At 30.7% G+C, this 26562-nt stretch overlaps 1 protein-coding gene across 1 annotated transcript; it reads right to left on the bottom strand.

Moving 5' to 3' along the window:
- Positions 1 to 2104: 2104 nt before the first annotated feature.
- kl-3 (dynein heavy chain 8, axonemal kl-3) lies at positions 2105 to 26558 on the bottom strand. The gene is made up of 53 exons (XM_035083959.1): positions 26433 to 26558; positions 26126 to 26348; positions 25867 to 26018; positions 25597 to 25798; positions 25369 to 25532; positions 25119 to 25295; positions 24824 to 25045; positions 24507 to 24755; positions 24173 to 24447; positions 23781 to 24120; positions 22320 to 23194; positions 22030 to 22244; positions 21840 to 21961; positions 21568 to 21751; positions 21140 to 21477; positions 20890 to 21053; positions 19844 to 20098; positions 19284 to 19724; positions 19041 to 19212; positions 17990 to 18274; positions 17686 to 17916; positions 17347 to 17552; positions 17056 to 17276; positions 16806 to 16954; positions 16380 to 16655; positions 16001 to 16221; positions 15247 to 15919; positions 14957 to 15128; positions 14047 to 14192; positions 13777 to 13975; positions 13046 to 13164; positions 12363 to 12970; positions 12079 to 12279; positions 11762 to 12007; positions 11386 to 11704; positions 9699 to 10148; positions 9435 to 9611; positions 8967 to 9350; positions 8325 to 8462; positions 7960 to 8256; positions 7427 to 7874; positions 7215 to 7366; positions 6890 to 7143; positions 6375 to 6803; positions 5785 to 6061; positions 5436 to 5622; positions 5106 to 5367; positions 4783 to 5022; positions 4158 to 4470; positions 3897 to 4086; positions 2885 to 3006; positions 2352 to 2513; positions 2105 to 2266 (listed from the first exon to the last, which is right to left on the bottom strand). The coding sequence occupies exons 1-53, from the start codon at positions 26556 to 26558 to the stop codon at positions 2141 to 2143; spliced, it is 13776 nt and encodes a 4591-aa protein (XP_034939850.1). The 3' UTR covers positions 2105 to 2140.
- Positions 26559 to 26562: the final 4 nt, after the last annotated feature.

The raw sequence follows: 26562 nt of genomic DNA, 5'->3' as shown, positions 1-26562 counted from the left end.
AAAGCTCTGTAGGAATATTACATGTAAAAATCTTTGATCTTTCCGTTTTTCTTTGATTCAAGTTCTTGGATGATAGTCAGCTGAAAGGATTTCATCCAAATTGCAATAAATAATTCAAATATTTATAATATTAATTAAACTAAAATATATTGAATTAAATCCTCTTTCAATCATACTCTTTATTGTTCTTCTTTTTTAAATCAAATAAAAAAAAAACATACCAAATAGCACAATTGAATGTTCCACAGTGTGTTATAACAGTTCTATGACAATAAAAATTTGATCCTTAACAGTCTCACGTACTTTTAGATCTCCTTTTTCATGATTTTTCCTCTTTCTCTTTAAATCATACTGACTTTTTATTTTTGATTCTTCGGAATTATAATCCTTCAAATTGGAATCTAAAAAAATTCTCATCTCACATAATATTCTTGTATCTCTACAAACTCTACACCACCTACATGTTCTTTTTTACCTTCTTTTTTTTACTACCTATTTTTCAACATACTTGGGACTGTACTACCACAAGTACCCATGGACGACAGCTTGAAGGCTTATTACAAGGGTCAACACTTTCACGCGTGCCAAAAAGCTTCTGGGCAAAGCTTGCGGACTAAAAGAAGACTTTCGTGGATAGATGAAACAAAAAAAAAACGTGCTAGGTAAAGAAAAGACTGAAAGAAAGGTTTTACTCATCCAGCATACGGGAACTCTAAAAACACAACTGAGATATTTATAGAGTTCATGAGACTTAGAATGAAGATGAGATTTGAATGCAAATTGCTGTAAGTAAAAAGGAAGAATAAGTTTATAAAGGAGAAATTATAAGACTTTAAAACCTGAAGTTTATTTCAAAATTTCTTCTTTATAATTTTCTTTTTCTTTTCAATCTATCCAGCTTTAAGCTTGTATTTTCCATTTTTTTTCACCCTTTCAACAGTTTTATTTAAAAAGTGCTAATGATGAATTATTGTATCAAAGTTTATATAGCTTTGAAATAATTAGCAAGTAATGATAAATTTTAATTTTCTTAAAACATTGTTACTAGTTGAACGGTGAAGACAATAGATCACAGAGATGCAGAGCAGGCCCGGAAATTCCATTTGTGACGCCTGCAAATGGAGGATACACTTTGCATTCCTAAAGTAACCCATATGGAAATCTCTAGGGATTGAGGATATGATTTATATTCCTAATGAGATCTTGGTATGCTTACTAAAATATAATAGCATGTTCTGTTTGAGCTACAGATGAGATCATTTCCGATTGAATAGAAAACCAACGATTCTTTGATTGTGCATAATCTTGCGATTAATTAATCTGTCAAGTAATAAATCACTTATGTGAATTTAAAAAATCACCTTTTTAAATAATTTTTATAATAATAACTTAATAAACTGTTGAAAGATATTTGTTGAGAGTAAAATATAAATTAATATTCATTAAAAATATTAAAAAGAATATAAGGCAGATAACAAACGTCAAAAAAATAAAAACTTGGCAAAGCCCTAGCAGTCACAAAAGATAACAAATGAAAACGTCATTTTTATCTAGTGGGATAAAATTACAGGACTTTTATTTTATAAGAATGTGTATGACTAAGTTTTATTTTTCTTCATGTCAACTGCATGGCAATACTCATTTAAAAAGGTGCAAAAATGAAGCATGCAGAGCAAAAATAAAACATGATAAATGAGCTAAATCAAAAGTTATATGAAAAACCTAAAACTCATTTAAAGTAATGAATGATTCTTCAAAGGGCAAAATTTTTTATTTATCTCAGAAATAAACAGTGAAAATAAATGAAAATTCTTTCGCACTTCAATATGATGTCAAACAGAATTTCAGATGATCCAACATAATTCAATCCCTTAGAAAGGATTTTGATAGTTAGTTTAATGGAAAGACACAGCAAGCAACAAAAGCAATTTGGACTATTCCCCTAGCAAATGAGGCGCAGTTTGATTAATGTGTGTTAGCTCAATTACATGAATTTAGCCATGAGAATGGGCAATTGACCACTATTAACGGTCTAGTTGGATATAGGGGACAGAGAACACTCATGCTAATTCTCCACCCTCTACTAATTCCACTTATGACAGAATAAAAATTTTAATCATTATGATTTCATACATGACGGTTATTTGTTATCACAGAGTAGCGCAACACCACGAAGGATCCAATATTCCGGTGGTTTGATTGTTTGAAGCCACAATGGGGTCACCAGTAACACATACGTTCTCTTGGGCTTTTTGTACACCGGACACTAGATAGATTAAAACATTCGGCTTGTCAAACGAACTTTTATCGTGGGACTGTGATTCATAACAACTAAATAAATTGCTTCGTACCCGGTAAAGCTTTGGATCCTTTCCCGATTTATTGTACAATGCAAATATGTGGATGACTGGCATGTTGACGTAGAGAACTTTTTTAGAAGATTCACGTAATCTGTTATTCTTTCGATCCCATCCAGCACCTTCCAAATATAATCCGTATACATAAACTCCTTCCTGCAAAATATTTTAACAATCAACATTATGGGGAACAAAAAACCTTACCGCCTATTATTTGTTCTCCCTAGACTACTGCTTGTAGTAATGTATTTTATTAGTGAACATTAAGTATCGATTCTAGATACTATTGATATTATTTTTGTTCATGAAGCATTCTTTGTAGACACATATTTTATGGTACTAGTAAAAGGCGATACTAGTACTGGTAATATATTGTAGAAGTTGGACGAATCGTAATATCTTTAGCAGATCTATTTTCTTAGAAGTCTGACACTATTTGTCAGATTTAAACCCTTTTTTTTTTTCTTCTTTTAATAAATTTTTTACATCTGTACAAGTGAGTGAATTGGGTTAAGAGTATTACTCACAGCAGGTGAATTTCTCACTTCTTCAAACATGTACTTAGTGACTTCATTGTGAAGAGTTACATTGTCAAGAGCCCACCCTTTGTGAGATCGAGTGACTTCTTGCCGCATCGCAGTTAGGAATCCTGTGAAAATAATATATGTTTTTATAGAAATAGCAAATGATTAAATTTAGAAAAAAAAAAATTGGAAATATTTCAATAGTTCAGCCCAAGAAATTGTGTTACAGAGTGAATACTCGTTTGAAAATTGATATTCTAAGGTTGGCCAAACAATGCACGGTTTACACTCCAAGTGCACGTTTAAACCATAACTCTAAATTCTGATAAAATATGTGGCCATGTGCAAATATACTAAAAATTTAGAATTTCAATTTTTGAATGTAAACATGTGCTTTAAATCTTTATAGTAATTCTAATAAATTATATGAAAAATGATATCAATTACTTTTATTTCCTAAAAATATTTAAAATAGATAAAAAGTTTATCGAAAAATGCAAATCTTTCTTTCATTTAAATACATGAAAGTTGTTGATGTCACTTTTATAGTATAAGAAAAGGATTTAGTAGATAAAATATTCATTTGTTGATAAAAGATTAACACCACCAAGAGATAATAGAGACTAACTCAGTTAAACCAGTGCTTTACTAAAGATTAACTATCTAAAAGCAAATATTCTTACTCTGTGGGCATCGAATCCTAGAAAAACTTATTACAAAATGATTTATTTTTAAACTCATTTAAATATTCTAATGCTCTAAAAAAAGTATTTTGCAGTTACTCTAGATGAAAATTTAAACATTAACTTCAACAAATATTTGAACATGTTCTCAAGAGTTTTAAAGTAGTAGCTTCAGATTTTTGTGGATTTTTGGAGAGTCTATAATACTAAAATATGCAAGACCAGTTGAAAAGACTTGTAAAAACTGACAAAAAGTTAATTAAAATACGTTTTTTGTACATAAGAAGTTTTTCTTAAGTTTCTTTATTAATTCTTGACATTTTTCTGTTTACCTTGCGGATTAAAGAATCCAGTCATCCAAAATTTATGTGGACGACCTCGAAAAATCCAGTTTGAAAATTGTTGATTCCTTTGGAGTAATTCGGTAAACCAAAAACCTAAAGTAGACGATTCCCAGGAACGCTGACGCCAAACTTTAGGAATTCTTGCGTCGTAAATGTTGTCTAAAGCGTCTTTTAATTGCTGTTGAGGGCAAAAAATACAAATTTATCTTTAAATAACACAATGTACAAGAGATAAAAACTAAATGATACCTCATTCATTATTATAATTCCTTCTATCGCAAGAAGTAAATCCGTTAGCATAGAACGTACAAGTTCAATAACTACTTGCATACGATCAATTTCTTGCTTAAGAAATATATTCATTGATTGTGTAATACCCATAGCTTGCAAACGAGATTTTACTTCAAATGGGTCATAAGAAAGTGGCAGTTTTTCTAACATCTCTTTTGCTTGTCTCATAACAATTACTTCTCTTGTTTCTCCAGATCCAACTGAAGACGACTCTTTTGGTTGTACTGATATTATTGTGTCCAATATATCTTGCGTTGTTCTACTTTGATATCTGTATGCAAGTTTCAAGTAAATTAATTCAAATGCTTTATTTAAATACAAGATTTTTATGCGTAAGTTTTGCTTTAGTTAACATAAAAATAATTTGGTATGTAAATTAAAATTAAGTTAATAATATTCTAACTGATTACATTTTAAGAATTAAATAAATAATTAATTTATGCAAAAAGACTAATTATAGTTAATAAAAATACAATTTATGATACAATAAAATATATTAAAGTTAAACTTTAGTTAAAAAATATGACATAAAAAATTTTTTTGTGTCTAGTGGATTCATAAAAAGTATTTACTGAGTACTTACGTTATGTCAGCATTTCTATGAAGTCCGTAAACCTGAGGTGGATCAATAGACGGCATTTCTTCAAATGCTGCCAAATATTCCGTGACTTGTTTGAAACTTAACACATGATATCCGGTGTAGAAAAAGAATTCTTTGGAAAATAATGCCTCTGAAAACCAGACTTTTGTAAAAGTATTAAGAAGACGTTTGTCATAATCATCAGTTACTCTTCCTCCATATTGAACTTCTCCAATCATATATCTAAACAAATATGTAAGTAAATAGAATATAAACGATAAAATATTGATTGATTTTCAGTATTGTTCTCTACTAAAATGCCTTACCTAACTGTTTGCCAACTTATCCCACGTTTGGGGTCATAGTCATTTAAATGGTTATTTATGAACAAACAAGAGGCAAGCCAATCGGCTGAATTGAATTCGTAAGGAATATTCCAACCAAGAGGACCGAATTTTCTTCGCTCTTGTACGATAGTGTGCAAGAACGAAATAGTATAAACGAGCGGTATATATTGTGCTGCGTCACACTGGTCCAACATATCTTGATTCATACCACTGTACGTCGCTAACAAGCCTGCCCGTATACCTATAGATTCATTTGTCATTTTGGTGCTCCAGTTAGAGAGATGTGCAAAAAGATTCATTAACATATACCTTGGGGCGGCTCGTATGTAAATTTAATAGACATTTGAAGCAGAGAAATCGGAAAATTTTGATGTGGCTCAGTTGTAATCCAAATACGAAAATTCGAATTGGGCGTTTCCATTTCTAGTATGAAATCAACTAATTCATTCATGTAGTCCAGCCCTAGATGACAATTTTGAAGTAAAACCCAAATTCCCTGTGAAATTAATTTAATTTAATATTTTAGAAAATTTAAAATGTTTACAAATTATTTAATAATTAATATGTTCTTTTTGATAGGTATATATTTATAATGATAATTTATCAGCCAATATATAATTGGCAAAATCTACGAGGATTTTTTAAAAATATTATTTACTTCAATTTTTGCTCTGTTCAATAATCTTCGGGCATGTATTTCTTGTCCTTGTCCCATGGAGATACTTCGACAAGGTATTTCCAATTTTCTCGCTAATTGATGTATACTCGGTGTGGGATCTGATCCCATACTAAGGAAGCAGATCATAGGCGTGTTTGGTCTAGACTCAGCGAGCATTATATCTAAAAGCGTTATTACAGGCTCTGCATATTTTGCACCCAGAGAATCAGCAATATACTTTCGAGACTGGGAAAGCGTTCTATCCGGACACCAAGCTCTGTAAAATTAATTATGGTTAGTTTCATTTTAAGTAAAAGTCAAAAAGTTCATTTTACTTACTCTAATAAACCTACTAAATGACTCAATTTAATTTAAAATTAAAGATTATTGGATATAAAAATGTTATCAAATTATGTTAGTAAATGTGGGTGAAGAATAAGATCAATAGAAATATTCTATAGCTAGAGGGTATCAATTAATAAAGTTGAGTTGATAATGTTAACAGGTTAGCGAGTAATTATTATATAAGTATACTACTGAAAGTTAATAAATTTTGTTTAAAAGTCAAATACGGAAAACGAATGAATTACCGAATCATTAATAGACGATGAAATGTATCCAAATTATTAAACCCATCAGGTATAACTTCTTCTTCTGGTGCCTCTTTATCATACCAATTTTTCCAAACTTTTTCTGATGCTTCAACAAGAGATATGATGTATTGAAATTGACGTAACGACGATAATGCAACTAGATTAAGCCATGTCATATCAGTGATCCATTTGCATGATTTTGGCTGAACAGCGTTAAGGTCTAGTGCAGCACCGCCTTTGATGAAATATTGAAACTCTTCATGTGATATTGATCCACGTTGTAGGTCAATTTTTAATGCCATCAGCAAAATAAACATGTATTTATGATTTTCATATAATCCTCGTGCTTTGTATTTAAATATTTCATAAGTTAAATATTCAATAATAAAATTAATTCGCCGCGAAGTAACAGGACTTTTTTCAGACCTAATTAAAATGGTCAGTTCGATTAATTAAATAAAGTAAAAACCAACAAAGTTGATGAAAACAGAGAAGTAAGTAAAATAAATTACCGTGCAAGAGAGAGATCGAAACGTTCTAAAAATTGCACCAGAGACGTCTGGTACATGCAGTTCACGTGTGCCATGTCACATATCAAGAAGTAAAGTACACTTCCTCTTGCTGCTACCGGTCGAAATTCCTCTCGAGCAGCATTTATTTCTACCTCTGTATTTCGTGCAATGTCAAGTTTCCGTGTCACATCAGCAGCAGTTTTTCTTGTTGTATTAAGAACTGACATCAACTCAACATCTTCGATTAACGAACCCTTTTATTAAAAAAAATTATCAATAATTAGCAGCCAAAAAGTCAAAAATAAAACTTTAACAATCTGCTCACTTGCACTGTGGTTAACTTGCGTAAGAGGTTTGCTTCTAAGTCTTTAATCTTCCTCTTGTTCATCGTGACATCCGTGATTAATTGCGTCCTCTCTGTCTCTAATTCACGTTTTTCGGTTAATATTACTCTTCCTAAAAGTTGATCCTCCAAACCTAACCGACGTATGATATTATAATTAAAGCTAATTATTTGTTTTTTTTTGTCATAATTACCTTTCATTGTAACTGTAAAATCGATAATAGAAGTTTTTGCAAAAATTTCCGGAGTATAAGCTGGATTTGGTAATTTAGTTGTTATATATAGACGAAAATCTGGATGAACATCAATTTCTTTATCTCCTAATCTAACTTTCCACGATGTGCCTATTTTTATGAAATTCTTCTCCAACAAATTATCCAACACAGGATCTAATTCTTCCGCAACATCTTCAATTAATAAAGGACGACCGATGGAAATACTGTCTTCTAAATGATTTCTGAAGTACTTGTGACTAAGATAGGTTGTTTGTAAATTAAATTCCTTTTCTTTGTTCTTAATCCATGCTTTTCCTTGTAGCTGTGGGTCGATCAGAAGAGGGTATCTTGTTGCTTTTGTGACAATAATACCATTTTGAATAGACAATTCATCATTAGGAAGTCCTTGCAAATTCCATTCACCAGTCTGAAGGATGAGAATTTAAAAATAAAATTAAAGTACTTTATTCTGAAAGTTTGAAGTAGTAAAAGATTTCCAAAAAAGTTGTTACCGTTGCGGTGTCTGATAAAGAGTCGACAACATTAACTTTCGAAGACACAGGAATTTTCTTGGCATGCAAAAGATTCAACCATCGCCTTTGAAGTAATACTCTAAACTCTTGATTGAAAGGACCACAATAGGAGAGAAAGCCAGTTAAAATTAAAACATCTCCAACAAGTCGTTCAGTTTCGGATTTAAACGTGGCTAGTTGATTTGTCCATCTAATTCTCTCTCCTGACAATCCTTCAATCAATGCTGTCGCAGTATCCATTTTCGCTTGACATGCTTCAGCTTGATCTACGATTTTCTAGTGAAGAAAGATTTATTCGGTAAATGATTGAAAATTAGTGCAAATTAATTTAAATTAAAATTCACCTGACGCTCAGCCATCACACCATCAAATTCCTTTTGGATTACTTGCAAATCTTCATCCTTAGCTCTCAATACCTCCTGTGCATCCATTAAATTCTTATTGGCTCTGTCGTGCTTGTTCTGTTGAACAACTAAATTGGCCTAGGCAATGAGAAGAATTTATTAAATATTTCAAAGAAAATACACAAATGTAAAATAGAAAGCTTCAAATGTATTCCAAGATCTTTTAATGGCTTTTGCATAAAAAGCTTTTTTTTTTGTTTCAAAGAGGAAAGAAAATAGTTTTAATTCTGACATTGAAAAATATTGATTGAAGCTTTATACTTTTAATTTTTTTTTTGTATTTTCAATTTATCACTGTAATGTAATCGACTAAAAAAAAAGTATTTTTCAATAAACTTTCAATGCCTTTGTAAAGTGAAAAAAGCTACTGCCTTTAAGTGTGATGGTGTATAGCTTGTCTCTTCCCCTTTAAATTGCTTTTGTTAACATCGTTGTAAGGTTTTTTTTAATCTAGTTTTAAATTATCAACGCAACAAATTTTTTTCAACTTAAAATATTCATCATTCATAATCACATGATCATATTGATATCATTAAAATATTTTCACCATTGTGAAATTAAATTTAAAAAAATTTGACATACTTTAAGCGGCAGCACGTCTTTGTTGACTTGATAGAACTTCGTCATGGCAATTGTCCATTGCAAAAGACCAGCGACATTGCCACAAGCTTGTTTAGCAGCTTCATAATTATACAAATGATAATCCAAATATGGTCTCATAAGATCAACGGTTTCAGCGTTAATATTATCTTTTTGAAAATCACGTAAATGATATAAAAATCTAACATCTGCCATGACTTTTAACGCTTCTGACCACGATGGTATCAAGAATTGACGTTCTAAATCCGGTTTGACGGGATCTAATTTACGACCAAAGAGAATTATTACGCAATCCATTATAAGAGTGATAAGATATGGAGGTTTTCCGAGCTTGCGAACAGTAGCAATATCAGTTGATTTTATTGTCTAGAAAAATAAAATATAAATTAACATAAAATAGTATCCAATTCATTTATTCCTATTATTCAATCTTAGAAAATGAGCATTTACTTGAAGCGCTTCTTCAGCCTCTAACAATGCTGGCTCAGCAGCTTTAAGTTTCTCTTCAGCAATAGCTTTTTCTTCAGAAATTATTTGCAATAAAGCTTCTGCTTCGTCTTTTGACTTTTGTACTTTATCTTTCACAGCTTCGGCATCGCTTTTTTTTTCATTCACTGTTACAAGAATCTGCAGTAAAAAACTAATTAGAAGTTATAATTTTTAAGTAAAACAAACTTTCAGTAAATCCTATCTTTTATATCAATAAATATATACCTTTTCTACTTGAACATTCTTCACTGCAATTTCTTCTTGGTTTTTCTCTAAAACTTTCCTCAACTCGTCTACTTGAGCTGCGGCGTCTACAAGTTTACTTAAACCGTTACTCATTCGAAATGCAAGAGTATTGATTTCGTCCAGGTGTTGCTTGTAAATTTGTTTATAACCATCAATAAAGGAAAGAAAAGACTTGGGTGTTACATAAGTACGCCGGCGAAATCTATCAAAGTATTCATTACAAGTATCATTCACTCCATCTTGAATTTCTCCCATGGCGTTAATAAGCTCCTGCTTGATTTCTTCAGAACATACGACACCAAACTTTTGCAAGAAATGTTCACTAACCGCACACAAAGCATCTCTTGGCCATCTGGCAAACCAATTCATTGTACATCCAGAGATTAATGCAGGAAACTTTAATGATCTCGAGCGGAATTTTTCGCCTACCTAAAAATGAGTTAAGGCCAAAAAAAAATTATAACTTTGTCAGTTGAGTTAATTAATCCTCAAACTTTACTAATTATAGTAACATAATTCCTCTTCAAATAAACAGTTTACATCTGCAAGAGATGTATCAAAAATTTTAAGGTAAAGTCAAACATTGTTGTTTAAACATTTTGAAGTTGTAAAGTAGATTTTTTATTGAAAATATTAAGTTGTCTAGGATTATTTCAAATGATATTAGAAACTATCCATCATTTAATGAGCTTTCATACACAAACTTTAGTTTTAAAGGTTTAATGAAAAAGTTGTATGAAAATAAAATATACAATTATTAAAATATTTTATCTTAAATAAATTAAAAATTTTCTAAACAATTAAAACTTTTTTACAAAATGAATTCCATTTCATTAAAACTTTTTGTTTTAGATTAAAAGAATATTAATAAATAGGAAACTGTGCGGTAGATTTGGTTTAAATCTCTTTGGATTTATTTATAAATTAATCAATTAATTGTATATTATTTGTATAAGAAATAACATAATTAACCGACTCGAAAACAATAATTAAACTTTAATAATTATTGTTCAAAATCTATAGAATAATGCTATTAACCATCATTATCTGTAATTATATACATATCAGAAGACTTTTAATCCCACCAGCATAATAGAATGGCTGATCGACATCAACCCGTATTAAAGAGAGATGATAAATTACAGCTGACGAGTCAATAACCCGAATGTAAATGTAGGCCAAGTTCATAAATCCAAAGGTAATCGGGGAATCGCGAAAAAACTTGAGTTCAATATGGATATGCTCCAAAGAACGAAGTGAATAGAAGTTACTATTTATTTTAAAATTATGAATGAGAATCATGAAAGTAAGTAATTTACAATTTAAAGCAATCTTTTGTTGAATAAAATTATTGAATAATTTTTGTTAAATGAATGTCCACATAAAGATGTTGCCTGACCCAGAAAAAAACCATCCATTTTGTTTCTAGTGATTAACGGACGAATAATTCATTTACAACCCAAGAAATATGTCTTTACTGCATAAAACTTATTATATTTTCTGCGAGTAGAATAAAATATATATCATATGTTAATTTTAAGTAAATTCAAAGTGCATAAGAGACTAAAAAATTAACAACTCTTAAACCCCCAAGGACATGAATTGAAAAAATATCCCTAATATCCTTTTCTGACTTTAAAGTTAAGTTTCAAAGAGAATTACTCACTGGAGAGAAGCATAAAACTATATGAAGGTTATTTCTTGCTCGTGATATAAAGTAACTATAGAGATTTTCTTGAGTAGGTGGTCTTTTTGGATCTTCTGCTTTCATCACAGGAATGAGATTTGTTAAAATCTCATCCAATTCATCCTTTGGAAAGAGATTCGCAACCTCTCCAACACTCAAAACATTGTTTAGATACTCAAGAAAGCCTTCATCCTTTATGTCATTGTCAGTGAAGATAAAAGTAAGACCTTTGTTTCCCATTCCAGTTTCATAATAGAGTCTTTTAATATCTTCCAATAAACTTCCGATATTGTAAGCTCTAAAATCCATAAAAATTGAATAATTCTTCATCAACATCAAGAAAACCCGTAATTACCTTGTGAGGACTATTTGAAAAAATTTATAGCCTGCTATAAAAGATGCAAGTCTTGTTAAACTCTGCTTTCCTGATCCACCAACTCCAACTAGCATTGCATGACCTCGTGGTACTCCTAGAATTCTGGATATCTTCATTAAGTGGACTAATGCATCATGGAAAAATACCAAGTCTAAATGCATTCCTCTAATTAGTTCGTTGAATTGTTCCATGTATTGTTGAACTTTTCCTATTACTGTTTCAAAACTGGAATAAATTATTTTTTAACTATGCTGTGAGTTAAAAGAACATAAAAATTTCGTGAATTCTAATATTACTTTGGAATCTCTTCGTAAATCTTTGGAGCATCAAAAACGAAATCTTCCGGTTCAAATCCTGTTGGCTCTGGTGCTTCTCGCAAAAAGTTGACAAAGTACGTCTCCGTTGAGTGGTAGTATTGAAAATCTCTTTTTAAAAGTTCTTCAGCTGTTTGATGCATTGTATTTGTAAACCATGTTTTATCTTCAGAATCGGTGAATCTATAAAGATAATTAATTAATTTCTTTTTAAATTTATTTCTCTAGAAACTATTCTAGTTCTAATAAAATACACTAAATGTTACCTGTCGGAAATAACACGAGTACACTCATGGCTCCATAATTTTAACAAAGTATTAGGAGTGGTACATTCATCTTTCCCAATCCGAAGAATTCCCTCCCAAATGCGAGACAAATCCCGCAAGTTGAATACGTAATGAAACTTGGCTGGAGTGGGTAACATTTTGCTCTTTGTTCGTTGCCAAAGCACTCGAGTTAAAGGAATCAATTTCGGTAAGAATTGAACGATCTCTTTAGGAAATCTACTGTCACAGAAATATCCTTCACCAATCGATCGAAATATCGTATCCATGGATTTATTTGATGGAAGAGTGCAATTAAAAATGTTAAACTGTCGCTTGAGTCGAGCAGGAATGTCATTTCTTCCTCCACCAGGATGGATCATTGCAGCAAGAAGTTGAATGTCTTGAATATAATTAAAATCTCCAGGTTTATCCAAGGAATAGAATCCTCCATATTCCATCAGTTGTCGAACTATTTCATTAGTGATTTGATCACCCCATTCGTTGATATCCGGCATATTAATATCATCGATAAACACAGTCATCTTTTTGCCACCCGGTGGTCCATAAGTAGTTCCTACTCGTTTCTCTACATAACTTTCGAATACTCGCTGTGCGTTAATAAGAGTTTAATGAATTCATTAATTAATTAACGATAGAAGCGTAGTTAAGAAAGATGAGCATACTTGAACCATATTAGGAGTTGATGCGGATGAGAAGTTGAAAGATTTACTCAAGTGAAATTCTGGATCGTATTTCGACATAAAACTTTTAAGCATAACTGTCTTCGCTGTTCCTTGTTCGCCTAATTAAAATAATATTCATGTAGAATGTCAAGTTTTCTTATACATAGTTTTATTATGAAACTTGTTAATTTCTTTTAATGAGTATGTTGAGCAGATGTAATGAAAGACATTCAAAAGTTTCGTTTGTTTCATAAAACGTTTACTGTACTTGCGTAGAATGCACGAAGTTGAGAACGTATTTATCATGTTTTTAGGTATAAAGTATTTCACAATTGCTATTTTAAATACACAACTCACGTAGCTAAAGAGTTAGAGTAAAAACTTTATATTACAAGTCGTTTTCTGATAACTTTATCTTAGAAAAAGATGATTTCGTTTTGATGAAGTAGAAAACATTGGCGAGATTGAACTTTTTTAGATTTATGATCATTCATCATTTTTTATAGACCACTAGTTTTTCTAGTATAAGAATGGAAAGAAAAGGTACTACTTGACGTTTTATCTATTTTTGAAATTATTATAAAAATGTTGAATTTTATTATTGTAAAATTAGTCTTTTCTTGGACAAGATAAATAAATCTTGTCAATCAATAACTATGGTGAGTAGTGTATTGTGATAATTTATGGCACGTAACTGATGACAAAGGGAAACTACCCCTTATTGCTCTTACCAATAAGTAATACTGCCTTGCTTTGCTGAGCAATGATATCCATCAGGAATAGAGTTCTCGTATTATCCACATTTGGAACCAATATGGTATAGTAATCTAACACATGATCAGTTGGGTATTCGAATTTAGGTACCATCTGGTTCCAGTGTATCCATTTTCCTTCCTCTGAGACAAGATACTCAAAAATCGTTTCATCATCCTGTGCCAGAATTAACATAGATTAGATTCTTTGAAATTTATCTCTTAAGATGATGTTAATTTATTACACACCACAGGTTTAGGCCAATTTAGTTTGGATGGATGGGTTAAAAAAAATTCTTCAAGAGCACTTCTTCCATCTAATTCAAGCACAGCACCGAGGCTCCACATAAGAGAGAAGAGGAATAATTTCTCGAGGTCAGAGGAAACGGAAGTTCCTGAAAAGGTATGTAAAGTTTTTATGAGTAATGGACTATATAAAAATGTAAAGACATTAATTCTTTATCACTTAACTAAATTATGTTTTTATAATACGTGGTAATTACAATGAAACGTGCCATTGAAGCATAAAAATTTAATCTCTAATTTTAAAATTATCATCTTTACTAGAAGATTTATATAATGTTTTCAAATAAAAGTTTTACATCAGAAAATAATAGCATTGTCATTTTTTTTTAATTACAGATAATGAGTAATCAAAATTTTTTTACTTTATTATGCAAATTTATGTATACGTTACTAAATATTTATAACTCATTAAAGAATAATTTCATTTATTTTTAGAATATGACAGATGAAAAAATACAGAAACTGTGATCAAATTTTATATAACTTTTTTTATAAAAAAAAATAAATTGGCATAAAACTCAGACCATTCTGAACGTAAAATTATTCAATAGTGAAATTATTCATTAATTTTTTTTATTACAAATTGCCATAATAAAAAAAAATCAAGATAAAGTGTCACAAGCACTCATTGTTTCTTCATTAAATTCTAAAGCTTGTGTTAAATGTAAAAAAAATGCTTTCAAATATTCAGGATATTTTTTTCTGTTAATATTAAAGGAAACACATCAAGCATAAAAATCGATGTTCACTGATTAAACTTTTTGAGCTTCAAATTACCATTTAATTTATTAAAATTTAATACTTTTTTATATACTAGAAAAATAAAAAAAATATTTATAAATAATATATTTACTTGCTAAGAGTCCATCTAATAAATCAATGCACTGTCTGATGTAAATAGCTTCTAGAAGCTTCATCTTGTTAACAAGCTTTGTTTGAACAAAGTTATGAGCATCCTCATAAATTTTATCAAAAAATTCCCGCAGAATTTCAGCCTGCTGAGTAGCTCTGGTCTTCAGCCAACCCTAGAGCAAACAAAATCAAGCTTCAGAGCATGCGGGCGATGATAGTATGTCAAAGAGAGTCAAGTGAAACAAGTAATAGAAGGTCCATGGTATGAACCTAACTTGTGTAGCATGTCACCTCTAGTATTGGGGACCATTTTAACACTGAGGCGCTGATAAAGACCATTCCCATGCGTGACACCGTCGCCGGAGAAGCATTGTCAACATTGTCGGGCTCGAAAACAAGTTTACTATTGGGTGCCATTATAATGCGGTCACCATTTGCTAAAGTTAAAGTTTTATTATCATCAAGCACAGAATTGAGATTTTCAATCCAAACGGCATCCACAGGACCATCAAGAACAATCCACAAGTTTTCGCTTTTCTTTATTTGTGTTGATCTTCTCCAAAGAGTTGAAAATATTCCGTCAGTCCAGTCGTTTGTTGCAGCATCCAGTCTGCCAAACATTTGAGGAGCTGTGATAGCTTTTGGATTCATTCGAACTTCCTTATGAGGTATTCCCATTTCCGTTAAAGTTTTCATCAAAGTCCACATACATCGAGTTTTCCCTGAGCCTGTTGGTCCCAATACCATCAAACCATGACGTACTAAAGATGTCTCGTACAACTGAATGACTTTTAAATTCCACTCTGGAGGATTTATTATTCCCAGTTCATCCGTAGCTTTTGCTATTCCCTGTTGTAATTCTTTATATGTTTGAGTTGTTAATTTAACACCTGGGAACATATCTGATATAAGCGACAGAAACAATGGTTCATCTTCGTCAACTAATTTTGATAAATTCATTGCTCTGAAAAATACATATTTAAATTACTCTGATGTGAATATTTAATTGAAGATAAAAGGAAACGAAAGAAAAGTTTTAATTTACCGAAGAACTCTCATGAGAGTAGTTTCTTCTGATTCACCAGGATGAGCTCTTTTTTGAGCGCCGAGTGTTCTTAAACAAGATAATATATTTCTGAGTCCAAAGTCATAGTGTACTTGTTTACTCAATTGCTCTTCACAAAGAGAATACAAAGTGAAGAATTTCCTTGAGAGTACAATATTCTCTTTAAATCCACAGGCTGCTAGCTTCACTCTTATTATGATCTGAGCATATTTATATTGTTATTAAAATCCTTTTATTCATTAAAATAACATTTAATAATAATTTCTGATTGCGGTATAATATAATTAAGATAACAGCTATAGAATGTTGCGAAAAAAGTCTCTATTAAGTGAAAGAATAAAAATAAATTTATGATTACTTGTCTATCTGGAACCATCATGGCAACACTGCGAAATTGGGTTTTCAAATTCTCTGGTAATTCTTGTCGACCAGCATAGCCTGGATTCATCGTGATAAAAATACCAAACTCATAATCGATAGAATATGTTTCGCCATCGCTAAAAAGAAAATTAGTTCGCTTTTCTTTCCGTGCGGTGAGAACAATAGCTATTTGTTGAGCTGCTACAGACAGAACTGGCAGTTCGATCCGATTGAACTCATCAAAGCATCCCCAAGCGCCTGATTGAGCCAAGCCCTGAAATATTTACAGTTTCATTTATATTGGAAGAATAAAACCTCACTATAATGGTTTCGTTTATTCACAGAATTTTTATGAAAACATTTTCAATAAATATAAAATATGTAGATTGATTTTCCTACTTGAACTACATTATAAAATGTAAACCTTAAATATTCGTCCAAGTCCACGGAAATCCATTTGATCAGAACAGTTGAATACAATGACATATTTCCCAAGAGCTTTTCCCATGTCTTTTGTTGTTTCTGTTTTTCCAGTTCCTGCCGGTCCAGCTGGTGCTCCTCCAAAATTCATCCCTGAAGCAAATCAAACTCTTTATAATTGAATCAAATGAATAATTGAATCTGCTTGTTCGTTAGTTTATCTCATTTTTATTATCAACATTTCAGAAACATACAGACAGCTTGTGCTAGTGTTATATAACATCTATCCGTGAGTGGAGTGATGACAAGTCTATCAGTGCAACCTAGAAACTCGTTTTGGTATGTGAACGTGACGTCGGTGATTTTGATCAAAACATCCTCTGTTTCGTCATTATAATAGAATCTCACTTGTTTGAGCCATTCAAAGTCATAAATATGTTTAATCTTCATTCGACACAGTTCGTCGAAAATGTCTCTGAAAATTTATATAATCAGGTAATGTTCAAATAAATTTACATACAAAAGAAATAAACGTTAAGTTTTACCTTTGATGAACATGAATAGTAATCAGTGCTTCGTACTTGGCCCTCTGATACTGGCTGAGATCCTTTACAGTAACTTCAATGAGTCCGTTGAGTAAATCTAAAAACCACTGGTTAGTTTTCTTCATTATCATTTTATCACTTCTTGATCCAACAATCGCTATTTCTGAATCTCGAGTCCACAGAGTTTGAAGTGCCAATAAACCAACCTAAATTGTCGGGGACGTCTGAGAATTCTTTTATGATTTTTTTATTCCTTGCAGACGACATCGTAAAATAGTTGAGCGAATCTATTCAATTGCGCTTTCGATAATAAAACTAAAATGATCAGTGAATTATTACCTGAAGAATTGAATCATCTATTAAAGTCAAGATACTCGTTTCTGGAGTTAACAATCGTTGAAGCCCCTGTGATATAACTCCGCCCACAGACTGTTGATGCATTTTCAGAAGAACATTCAACCAATTCTCTACACCGCCTGTACACGTTACTTCCTTCTCTAAGACGATTTTCTCGTCTTCTCGTGAATATATTGCCACTATTTTATCATAATCTGCCTCTGAAAACTCCAGCTAGAATTTAAAAAAAATCAATAAATAATTCAAATCGTTTAGTTGAACTAATGTAGGTTATTGTAAAAGAAACCTTTGCAATGTTATCAAAAAATCCATCTAAATAATTATTAATAGTATGAATGTCAGCAGCTTGTCCAAGAATTTCCAACAGAGTTGGATCAGACACAAAGCAAAATCTTGGAAAAATCACACGTTTCATTTCTAGATAACCGCTGAGTGACTTCTGACAAGATTCCAACTGCTCCAATAAATGTGGTAAAAATTGCTGCATAGTTTCATCCCCGGTACATGTTTCTACAGCGTTCATGGTCTCTCGAGCTCGATACATCAATTTTACCCATGATTTATCAATGTTCTGTATAATAAAATAAATTAATAATTAACTTTTATGAATTAAAAAAAAAACAATTCATGAATTTGCAAATTAAAAGAAGAATCTCATGAATGAATTAATATTAAAAGATTTTATTTTATCGAAAATATTGAAAATTTGTTGTGAATTTTCATTAAAAATTATTCATAGCATGATCATTTTTTAATTTCAACATAATCTGTCGGAATGCTTAGAATTTTTTTACTTAATATATTTTACAATTTTTAGAGAACGGTATGTAATGTTATTTTTTTTCGATTTGTTTATTTGGAATTTTATCTTGTTATAAATTCAACGAATAATTCTTTTTTCGTGACATTAATACCATCCTTTTTACTATTTTCTTATAAACATTTTCTGAAGTTTAAAATATTTTGCAAAGATATTTTCCTGTCCAACTATACTGAAAATCATAAATGTTACGTGCAGAAAGGAGTGAACATATGAAAAGTTATTTAGTCATAAAATAACTACTTTGACAAGTAAAGTCACTTTGTACAACCTTAGCTACAAGAATTTCCAACAAAATCTATCAAAAGAATGCAACATAAATGCCAAGTAATATTAAAAAGGACATTGACTTTATAAAATATAATAATAAAAAATTGTTAATTATTTACTTCTTCATACTTCTTATAAATATTTATAACCATTTTTATCAATCAAGAATGTCATAAGAAAAATAGCATGAATGCGCTTTTTAATTTCGTTATTAAAGTTACTTTTTATATTACACTTCATGACTTACATTAAAACGCTTGGCTTCATTAGGAAGCTGTTTAGCAATATCTCCACCAATAAAAACTGCTTCCAGATATGCCCATAAATTCTGTACAGTCAACCACGTAGCTAAAATCTCTGAAGTATTACTCAGTTTATTTTGCCAGTTTTGTATATCTTTTTTGAAGAAAGCATTGTACCTAAAAATCGAAAATAAATCAATCAATTTATCAAATAATTAATAAACTCATTAGAAAATCAGAAAGCAAACCGATTAGCCATCAAGGAACTAATGACCATTAAACTATCCTCTAGTTGACTAATTATCTCCATCGTTTCGATACCTTTCAACATTAATTCGCCTCTTTGTTTAAAGTTAGCAAACTGCAAGTCAACAATTGCCCAGTCTGCAATTACTTGATTAAGTTTACTCTCAATTTCCATCTCTTTTACTGCACTAATACAAATATCCTCAACATCATCTTTAAATTTTAATAATGGAGCTTGCATAACGTTCGCCAGCGTAAAATTTTCCGATTCAACATCGAACACGTAGTCACAAAGCTTGGACATTCTCTCCCAATGACGATCTTTCATTGCTTTATTGGCCATCAGCTCAAGTAATGGACAAGTTTCATTAAAATCATCAATTTTCTTTTTTAAATCAATATAGGCTGGCCAATCTTGCATTCCTTTTGGTAATCTTCTACATCTAAAATGATTTATTTTCAAAACTGATTATTTTTCAATCTTATCTTTTCCATTTGTTATTTCTTTACATTTATTTTTTTTTTATATAATATTGATGAAATTATAATATGAAAAACTTACTTATCTCTGAGATCAGCAAGTTCAGCAATAATTTTTTCAATGTCAATCTCAGACCAAGGAATTTCGTAGTATCCATCAATAGTACGCATAACTTGTAAATAAAGTCCATATAATTTTTGCAGCAAATTTATCTCTTGTTTTCGCTCATGCAGAGCTGGATACTCTGTAAGTGGTAAACCAAAAAGAGCTTCTCCACTGCTGTAAGTCTGGTAACGTTCCCATAATTCATCACAACGTGCCTGAGCTAGGATAAGTCTACAAAATTAACAAAAACAAAATGCATTATAAAAAAGCCCAAAAAACACATATAAAATAAAACGTTTTGATAATTTACATTAATAGTCGGATAATTAAGAATGAAAGGTAAAAATATGAAAAAAGTTAGAGAAAAAAAAGGTAATTGAACGAAGAAAGAAAGTTAAAGTTTTAAGTGGGTGATGAAAACGCAAGAAAAGTTTGTAAGAAGAAACTTCTATGTAATAAACACAAATTACGATAAACTAAAATAGTTCATTTAAATGATTCGAATTCTGGAATGGAAAGTTTGGAAAGCAAGTAAGAACTGCTTAATTAACAACGAATTGTATGAGGTAAAACTGAAAGTAAACATATGTAAAAAAATGGTAGATTCTTAAGAAATTAATAACATTCAGCAAACCTTTAGTACATCTTTCAAGTATTAAATAATCTTAAATCCAGTTCATTTGTGAAAAAAATATTTTTATGCTTCATGCAAAACAGACATTAATATCAGTGTATTACTTTTATCTTATCGTTTAATTAATAAAAACTTAAATACAAAAAATTGATTTTTACATGCACGCTATGCATATTTTATCGTAGCATTTTGCTTATGTACAATGTATTTAATTGTACCACCTTTAATTAATACTGCGGTATAATAAAAATTTATCAAATTATCAATTAAAAACCTAACTTTGAAAAATGTACTACTGCTAAGTTGTTCAATAAATTTAATTACAAAACGTAAATAACTAAATTCCCATTTCAGCACTCGGATAAAAGGAATTCCTGATAATAAATACCGTTCACTAGCTTCTTTAGCTGGAATTCCTTCTTCTTTAGGTCCGTGATGTTTAAAATCATCATCGAAAATTTCTACATCTTTTTTCAAAACCATTACACCATCGATCAATTCCTTCTTCAATGGTTCTTGCATCTCACATATTTTTTGCTGAACTTCTTTGGCCTGTTAATCGGAAGAAAATTTAGTGTAATTAAACTATTAAAACGCTGAATTATTGATAATGGATAATCCCAAGTAAACGTTGATACATTTTGTAACATGTTGCCAAAGTTGTATCGTAAACTATCAACGATGTTTTGATCTTCTTGCTGTATTGGAATATTAAATTTCGCCATCAGAGTGTAAGTTTCTTCAATCATCATCAAATTTGTGTCTAAGAATATATAATCTTCCCTTATCTGATCTAAACATTTCATGGCTAGACGAACATCTTCCAAATCATTTATCGATCTTCCTAGTACCTTGTTTCTTTCATAAATATAATTTTGCATATATGTAAGTTTTTCTTCGTACATTTTGCTCAGAACTTTACCAAAGGTTGTTTTCCAACTCATTGCTTCTATTAATAAACCCGTTTTCAATTTATCTGAAATTTTGATTCATTGATTTAAATGATTTGATTATAGCCCAACATTAATCAGTGGTATTGAAACTTCTTAAAACTTTCTATACAAACCAATATTGATTTCAACGGGACCAATAATATGATAAACTGGAAGGTTTTTTATCTCGGTAACTAAATTTTCGTAGAAAACAAATCTTTCTCTTATTTCATCAGGGTTTGGATCTTTATTAATGAACTGCTCGATCTGAGATTCTCTATCTTCTGCCCAAACATGACAATATTTTTTCATGTAAATCTTTCAACAAGTCAAATAAAAGAATTTTATTTCTCTCAACAATAAAAGATGAAAAATATAATTGCTCTTTTATAAAGAATTAAATTACTTGTCTCAGATGATTAATATCATCTCGTAATACAAGGATTGCTGCTTGAAAGCTCATGGTGATTCGAACAATTTTTTTGTGTTCCACAATTGCCTGGTAATAAGTTTCCATATTATCTTGATCTGTAGAAAGTATCAAAAAAAAACTGAAGTAGTTTATATTTTATTCATGTATTCATGTAAAACTTTACCACCAGTTTTCTCGACACCAATTTTAGTGACTTTTTTTCGTTGTGAGTGTCTTTGTCCCCACATTATAATACCATCATGTATCTGGATTAAATTTTTTACAACTGTCTTCACATGGTTATTAAGTTCCTCAATACTAGGTGACAATATAATATTAGGTATTTGCAGTATGAAGTGAGTCAGCAGCAAGGGCGTTTGTCGTCCTTTAGTACTATCACTGGAAATAATTGGAAAATTTTAAATTGCTACTTTGTAATAATATATTCAACGAAATTTTCCATTTACTACTTACTCTAGGGTACCAATTCTTTTCTTCAACATCTCCAGTGAACGTTTAGTACATTTAACAAGTGCTTCAACTAGTTTATTGTTAAAATAAGTAAAAACTTCCATACAATCACGGTGAATACGAGTTAAATTAACTTTGGCTGACTCATCAGTACTTTTATATCCAACATCCAATGTTCCCCTTGTTAATCTTGCCTGAGAACCAATTTGTCTTATTACTCGATCGGAATCGAGCCAACGGTACTTATCTTCTTCTACTTCCGGATCTGTTATAAGACTTAAACATTTATCAATTATACCAATAACAGCATTCTCAGCTCCAGCAGATTTGGTTTCCAATTCTTTTGCTATATCACGACCAATATCGTAGTTTTCAGAAATAAATTGTGCTGGACTCAACGGTTGATCAGGAAAATAAATTAATTGAGTTCCAGCTATAGTATTAAATACTTCTTCAACTCTTGCTTCTTTTGTATCCACTAGTTTCTTCGTAAATATTTCTACATCTTGAACAATGCGATTGATTTCACTACATACTTCTGGAATCTTCAGAGATGTCCATGTGATAACTGATAGACATGGTCGAAATGCAATGTCCATTTTCACAAATGCTGGACGCATTAATTTTAGAAACAACTCGGGAATAGAACTTTTGACATAATCATTCTCTTGTACAAGTTTCTTGACAATCTCATATGATGAATATATTTTATCTTTGCAGAACGAGATGATTTTGATAAATTCCGGCACTTCGAGACCCAGTCTTGACATATAATCTGCTTCCTTGAGGACTTCATGAATATACGGATCAAAGTTAATTATGTAGGTATACTCTTTAGGATCTTTAACCAACAGAGGCGATGTCAAAGCTAATCGAACCTGTAATTATTTATTCCAAAGTTACGATTTATTTAAAGGAATGAATTGATTAAATAATTAAATTCATCTGAATTAAATACAAGTATTAAATAATTTGAAAAGGACAAATTTTACTAATGTAAGTTCTACAAACTCAATTGGAGATTGAAATTAAAACATAAAATAAGTTGAGAACTCAGTGAAGTGAATCTGATAATTACTGAGTTTATTGAAAAAATTATAAAACTTATTTAAACTAACGAATAAAAGTTTAGTCAGTTTCTTCATACAAATTAGTTAATTGATTTTAGGTTGTATTTAGTTTTATCATTTTCAACACCAACTTAAAAATGCTGTTAGCATTTTTTTAACTTTAATTTCAATCTTCAAATAGCTTAGACATCAATTTAATTAATCAAAGTTGGTAGAATTTACTCTTCATATTTAAAAAAAAATTATTTCCAATAATTTGTTAATAGTTCATATTGAATGTAATATAGAAAAATAATTAAAAGAATAAATGAATTTTAAAACGTTCGTCGCTAAAACTCTATCCTAAAATTAATTTCAATGCAAATTAAATAAGCAAATTTAAAGTAAAACCTACAACTTCAGCAGAATCAAACCAAGCTTTATGATAAATGACTTCATAGTGAACGAAAACTTTGAGTAATGCATTGTACATTTTGATGCACTTTTGCATTTTTTCGTGAGTGATGACTTTTTCTCGTTGTCTGAATATATTCATTGGCGTTTCAATTCTTTTATATAACTGTCTAATCCAAAGAATTCTTCCAGCAACAGGTGGGGTATTTCTAGGTAACGGTGGAGAAGATCTATCTTCGTTGTATCTGTCTCGCACTGTTTCTATTTCTGTTTGATACATTGTCACAAGTTCCAAGTATTTGTGATCGATCCATAACCGTTGGAGATTCAATTTCTGAAACCTTTCAAGGAAATAGACGTATGAAAATCAACATAAAGTACCAGAATGTGTACCTAAGAACTAGACGAAGCGCTTCATCAATATTCGGAGTAAGCGAAACAGTTTTGAAGAAGAAAGTTCTTATTTCCAACTCTGTTTCTGTCACGTTCTTCTTGAATTCATCATAATCAGAATCAAAATATGGTTGTCGATGATTCAAAGGATCATAATTTTGTGTAGCTATTTTTGTAAAGTATCCCATGAACTTATTTGTAAAATGATCGATGCCTTGTATTGTTGAGCTTTGAAGAATACAATGAGATATATGAGCTTCAAAAACTTCAATAAGCTAGAAAAATGTTCAACTATATAAGTTTGATTATTATTAATGTCAGAATAAATACTAACTTTTTCTAATCGTGTTTTGAATTTATCGAATTTTGCAAAAACATAAATTTCAGAAATTTCTAAAGGCTTTTCATCAGGTGATTCTTCGATGCTTTTTATCATAACTTTATAGCATTTAAAATATTGTTCATATAATTGAATACAATCTTTCATTCTTGAAATGATAGCAGCTCTTGCTTCTTGCCAGATGTTGAGAGTTCCATTTTCAGTGAGATAATTTTTGCAAGCGATAATAAGTTGGTTAGTGATCTGGAAGTAATTTTCTAATGAGATTTATAGTATCCAATACTGTTGAATTAGTGAAACCAATTTCAGACCTTGGCAAATACAGCAGTAATCATTTCCTGAGAGTTAAAAAACCGCGATGTTGAATAAACCATTCTAATTGCATTCATGAGAGCTGGTAAATGACTGCCAATTTTCGTTGGATCTAGTTGATATAAAGGTCTCGTAAATTTTTCAATTGAATCTAAATATTTAACATTATCTCTTGCTAGAATTTCGACTGTTGAAACTTTATCATCTAGCTTTTTCCATTTCTGTTTATTGAATTTAAAGTTTATTTTTATTTATCATTGAGAAATTTTCAGTGTATGAAAAAATGATAAATACTTTAACGAGCTTGGATTTGGCTTGGACTAAAAGTGCCATAAACATCTGGGTTTCCGGACGTTTTATGTAGTTGACAATAAGAGAAAAACGCGTGAGAATTCCGCGCCAGTAGATAAGCTCAGCCCTTGGTCCAACATCTTCTTTCTCTCGACGCAATTGTTGGCTTTCAACAAGAGCCTAAAATATAAATTATTAATCCACACCGTTGGGATTACAAATACCAAATTATTTTTAAAATATTAAATATTACCCTCTCTATTTGCTTTATCCACATTCGAACACAATTTTCTACCTCTACAATAGCATCATAATTTTTTGCACTTTCCATCACATTCTCCATTGTCGAAACATATTTGTCAAAAACATCTTGATATTCATCGAACTTTAAGATACTAGAAAGATCTTTGTGTGCCACTAAAAAAAATTTTTCAATCATTTTTAGTACCAATTTTCTTGAATATACTAAAATATTCCTTACTTTGTAGAAAATTACAAAAATCTTTGAAATCACTGATAAAATTGTTCCTTATTTTTAACCCTAAAACTCTATTCTTCAACAAATCACCCCATTGTGTGTTTACTTGTACTGCTGGCTCATTCAAGCGTGAAATAAGTTGAGAAATTCCTGCAAGTGTCCCACTACATTGATCATCAACTTCAAGATAAGCGTAATACGTTTCCTAAATTTTCCCATTTTCAAACTGATGATAGATTTTATTCCGTTACTTATCCACAATAATAAAGTTACCTCTAACAATTGCTTCAACTCAAACTCTACATCTGTGCGCAGTCGATAAACTATCACAGCTTTACCACAGAGTTTTTCTATTTTTCCATCCGTTACACAACAACGTATGATCTCCTGTTGATGTTTCATACTAGAGTCCCATCTTCCTGATTCTATAATAACCAAAAAATTGTTTTTGAAACCATTCCACATTGAAATGACCAAAACAAAACATGAATTTTTGAAATTATTATCAATTCTATGAGTCCATATTTCATACCGATGGGTGGAGGATCCATCGGTTGATAATGAATAATAATCGTTCGACATCCACCTTCAGATAAAAAATTATTAAACACTTCAAGATATTCATTTCTATCAACAACACCATCTTCCAAACTAGAAACATCAGTATCTAAAATGAAAGCTACAACTTCTAGGATATGACGATGGGTTGAACGAAGGGAACTTTGTCTTTCTATTCTTGATTCTTTATACTCAGCCTATTGGAATAATTATTTAGATCTTTGAATCATTTGCAATAAAATAATTTATAAATATTAATTGTTTTATAATAACCTACTTACCAATTGTTCTGCTGAAAGCTCAAGTGGTACTTTAGAAAGCTGACTCATTCTTCGTTTCAACAAATCTTCAATCCTCTGTTCAATAGCAGGGATCGTATAATCTCGATAATTGATATGATTATCCATTTTA

This window comes from Chelonus insularis, unplaced genomic scaffold, assembly GCF_013357705.1.
Source record: "Chelonus insularis isolate UGA/USDA-ARS -01 unplaced genomic scaffold, ASM1335770v1 contig_377_pilon, whole genome shotgun sequence".
NCBI classification, from domain to species: Eukaryota; Metazoa; Arthropoda; class Insecta; order Hymenoptera; family Braconidae; genus Chelonus; species Chelonus insularis.
This window is presented reverse-complemented; position numbering and strand designations above follow the sequence as displayed.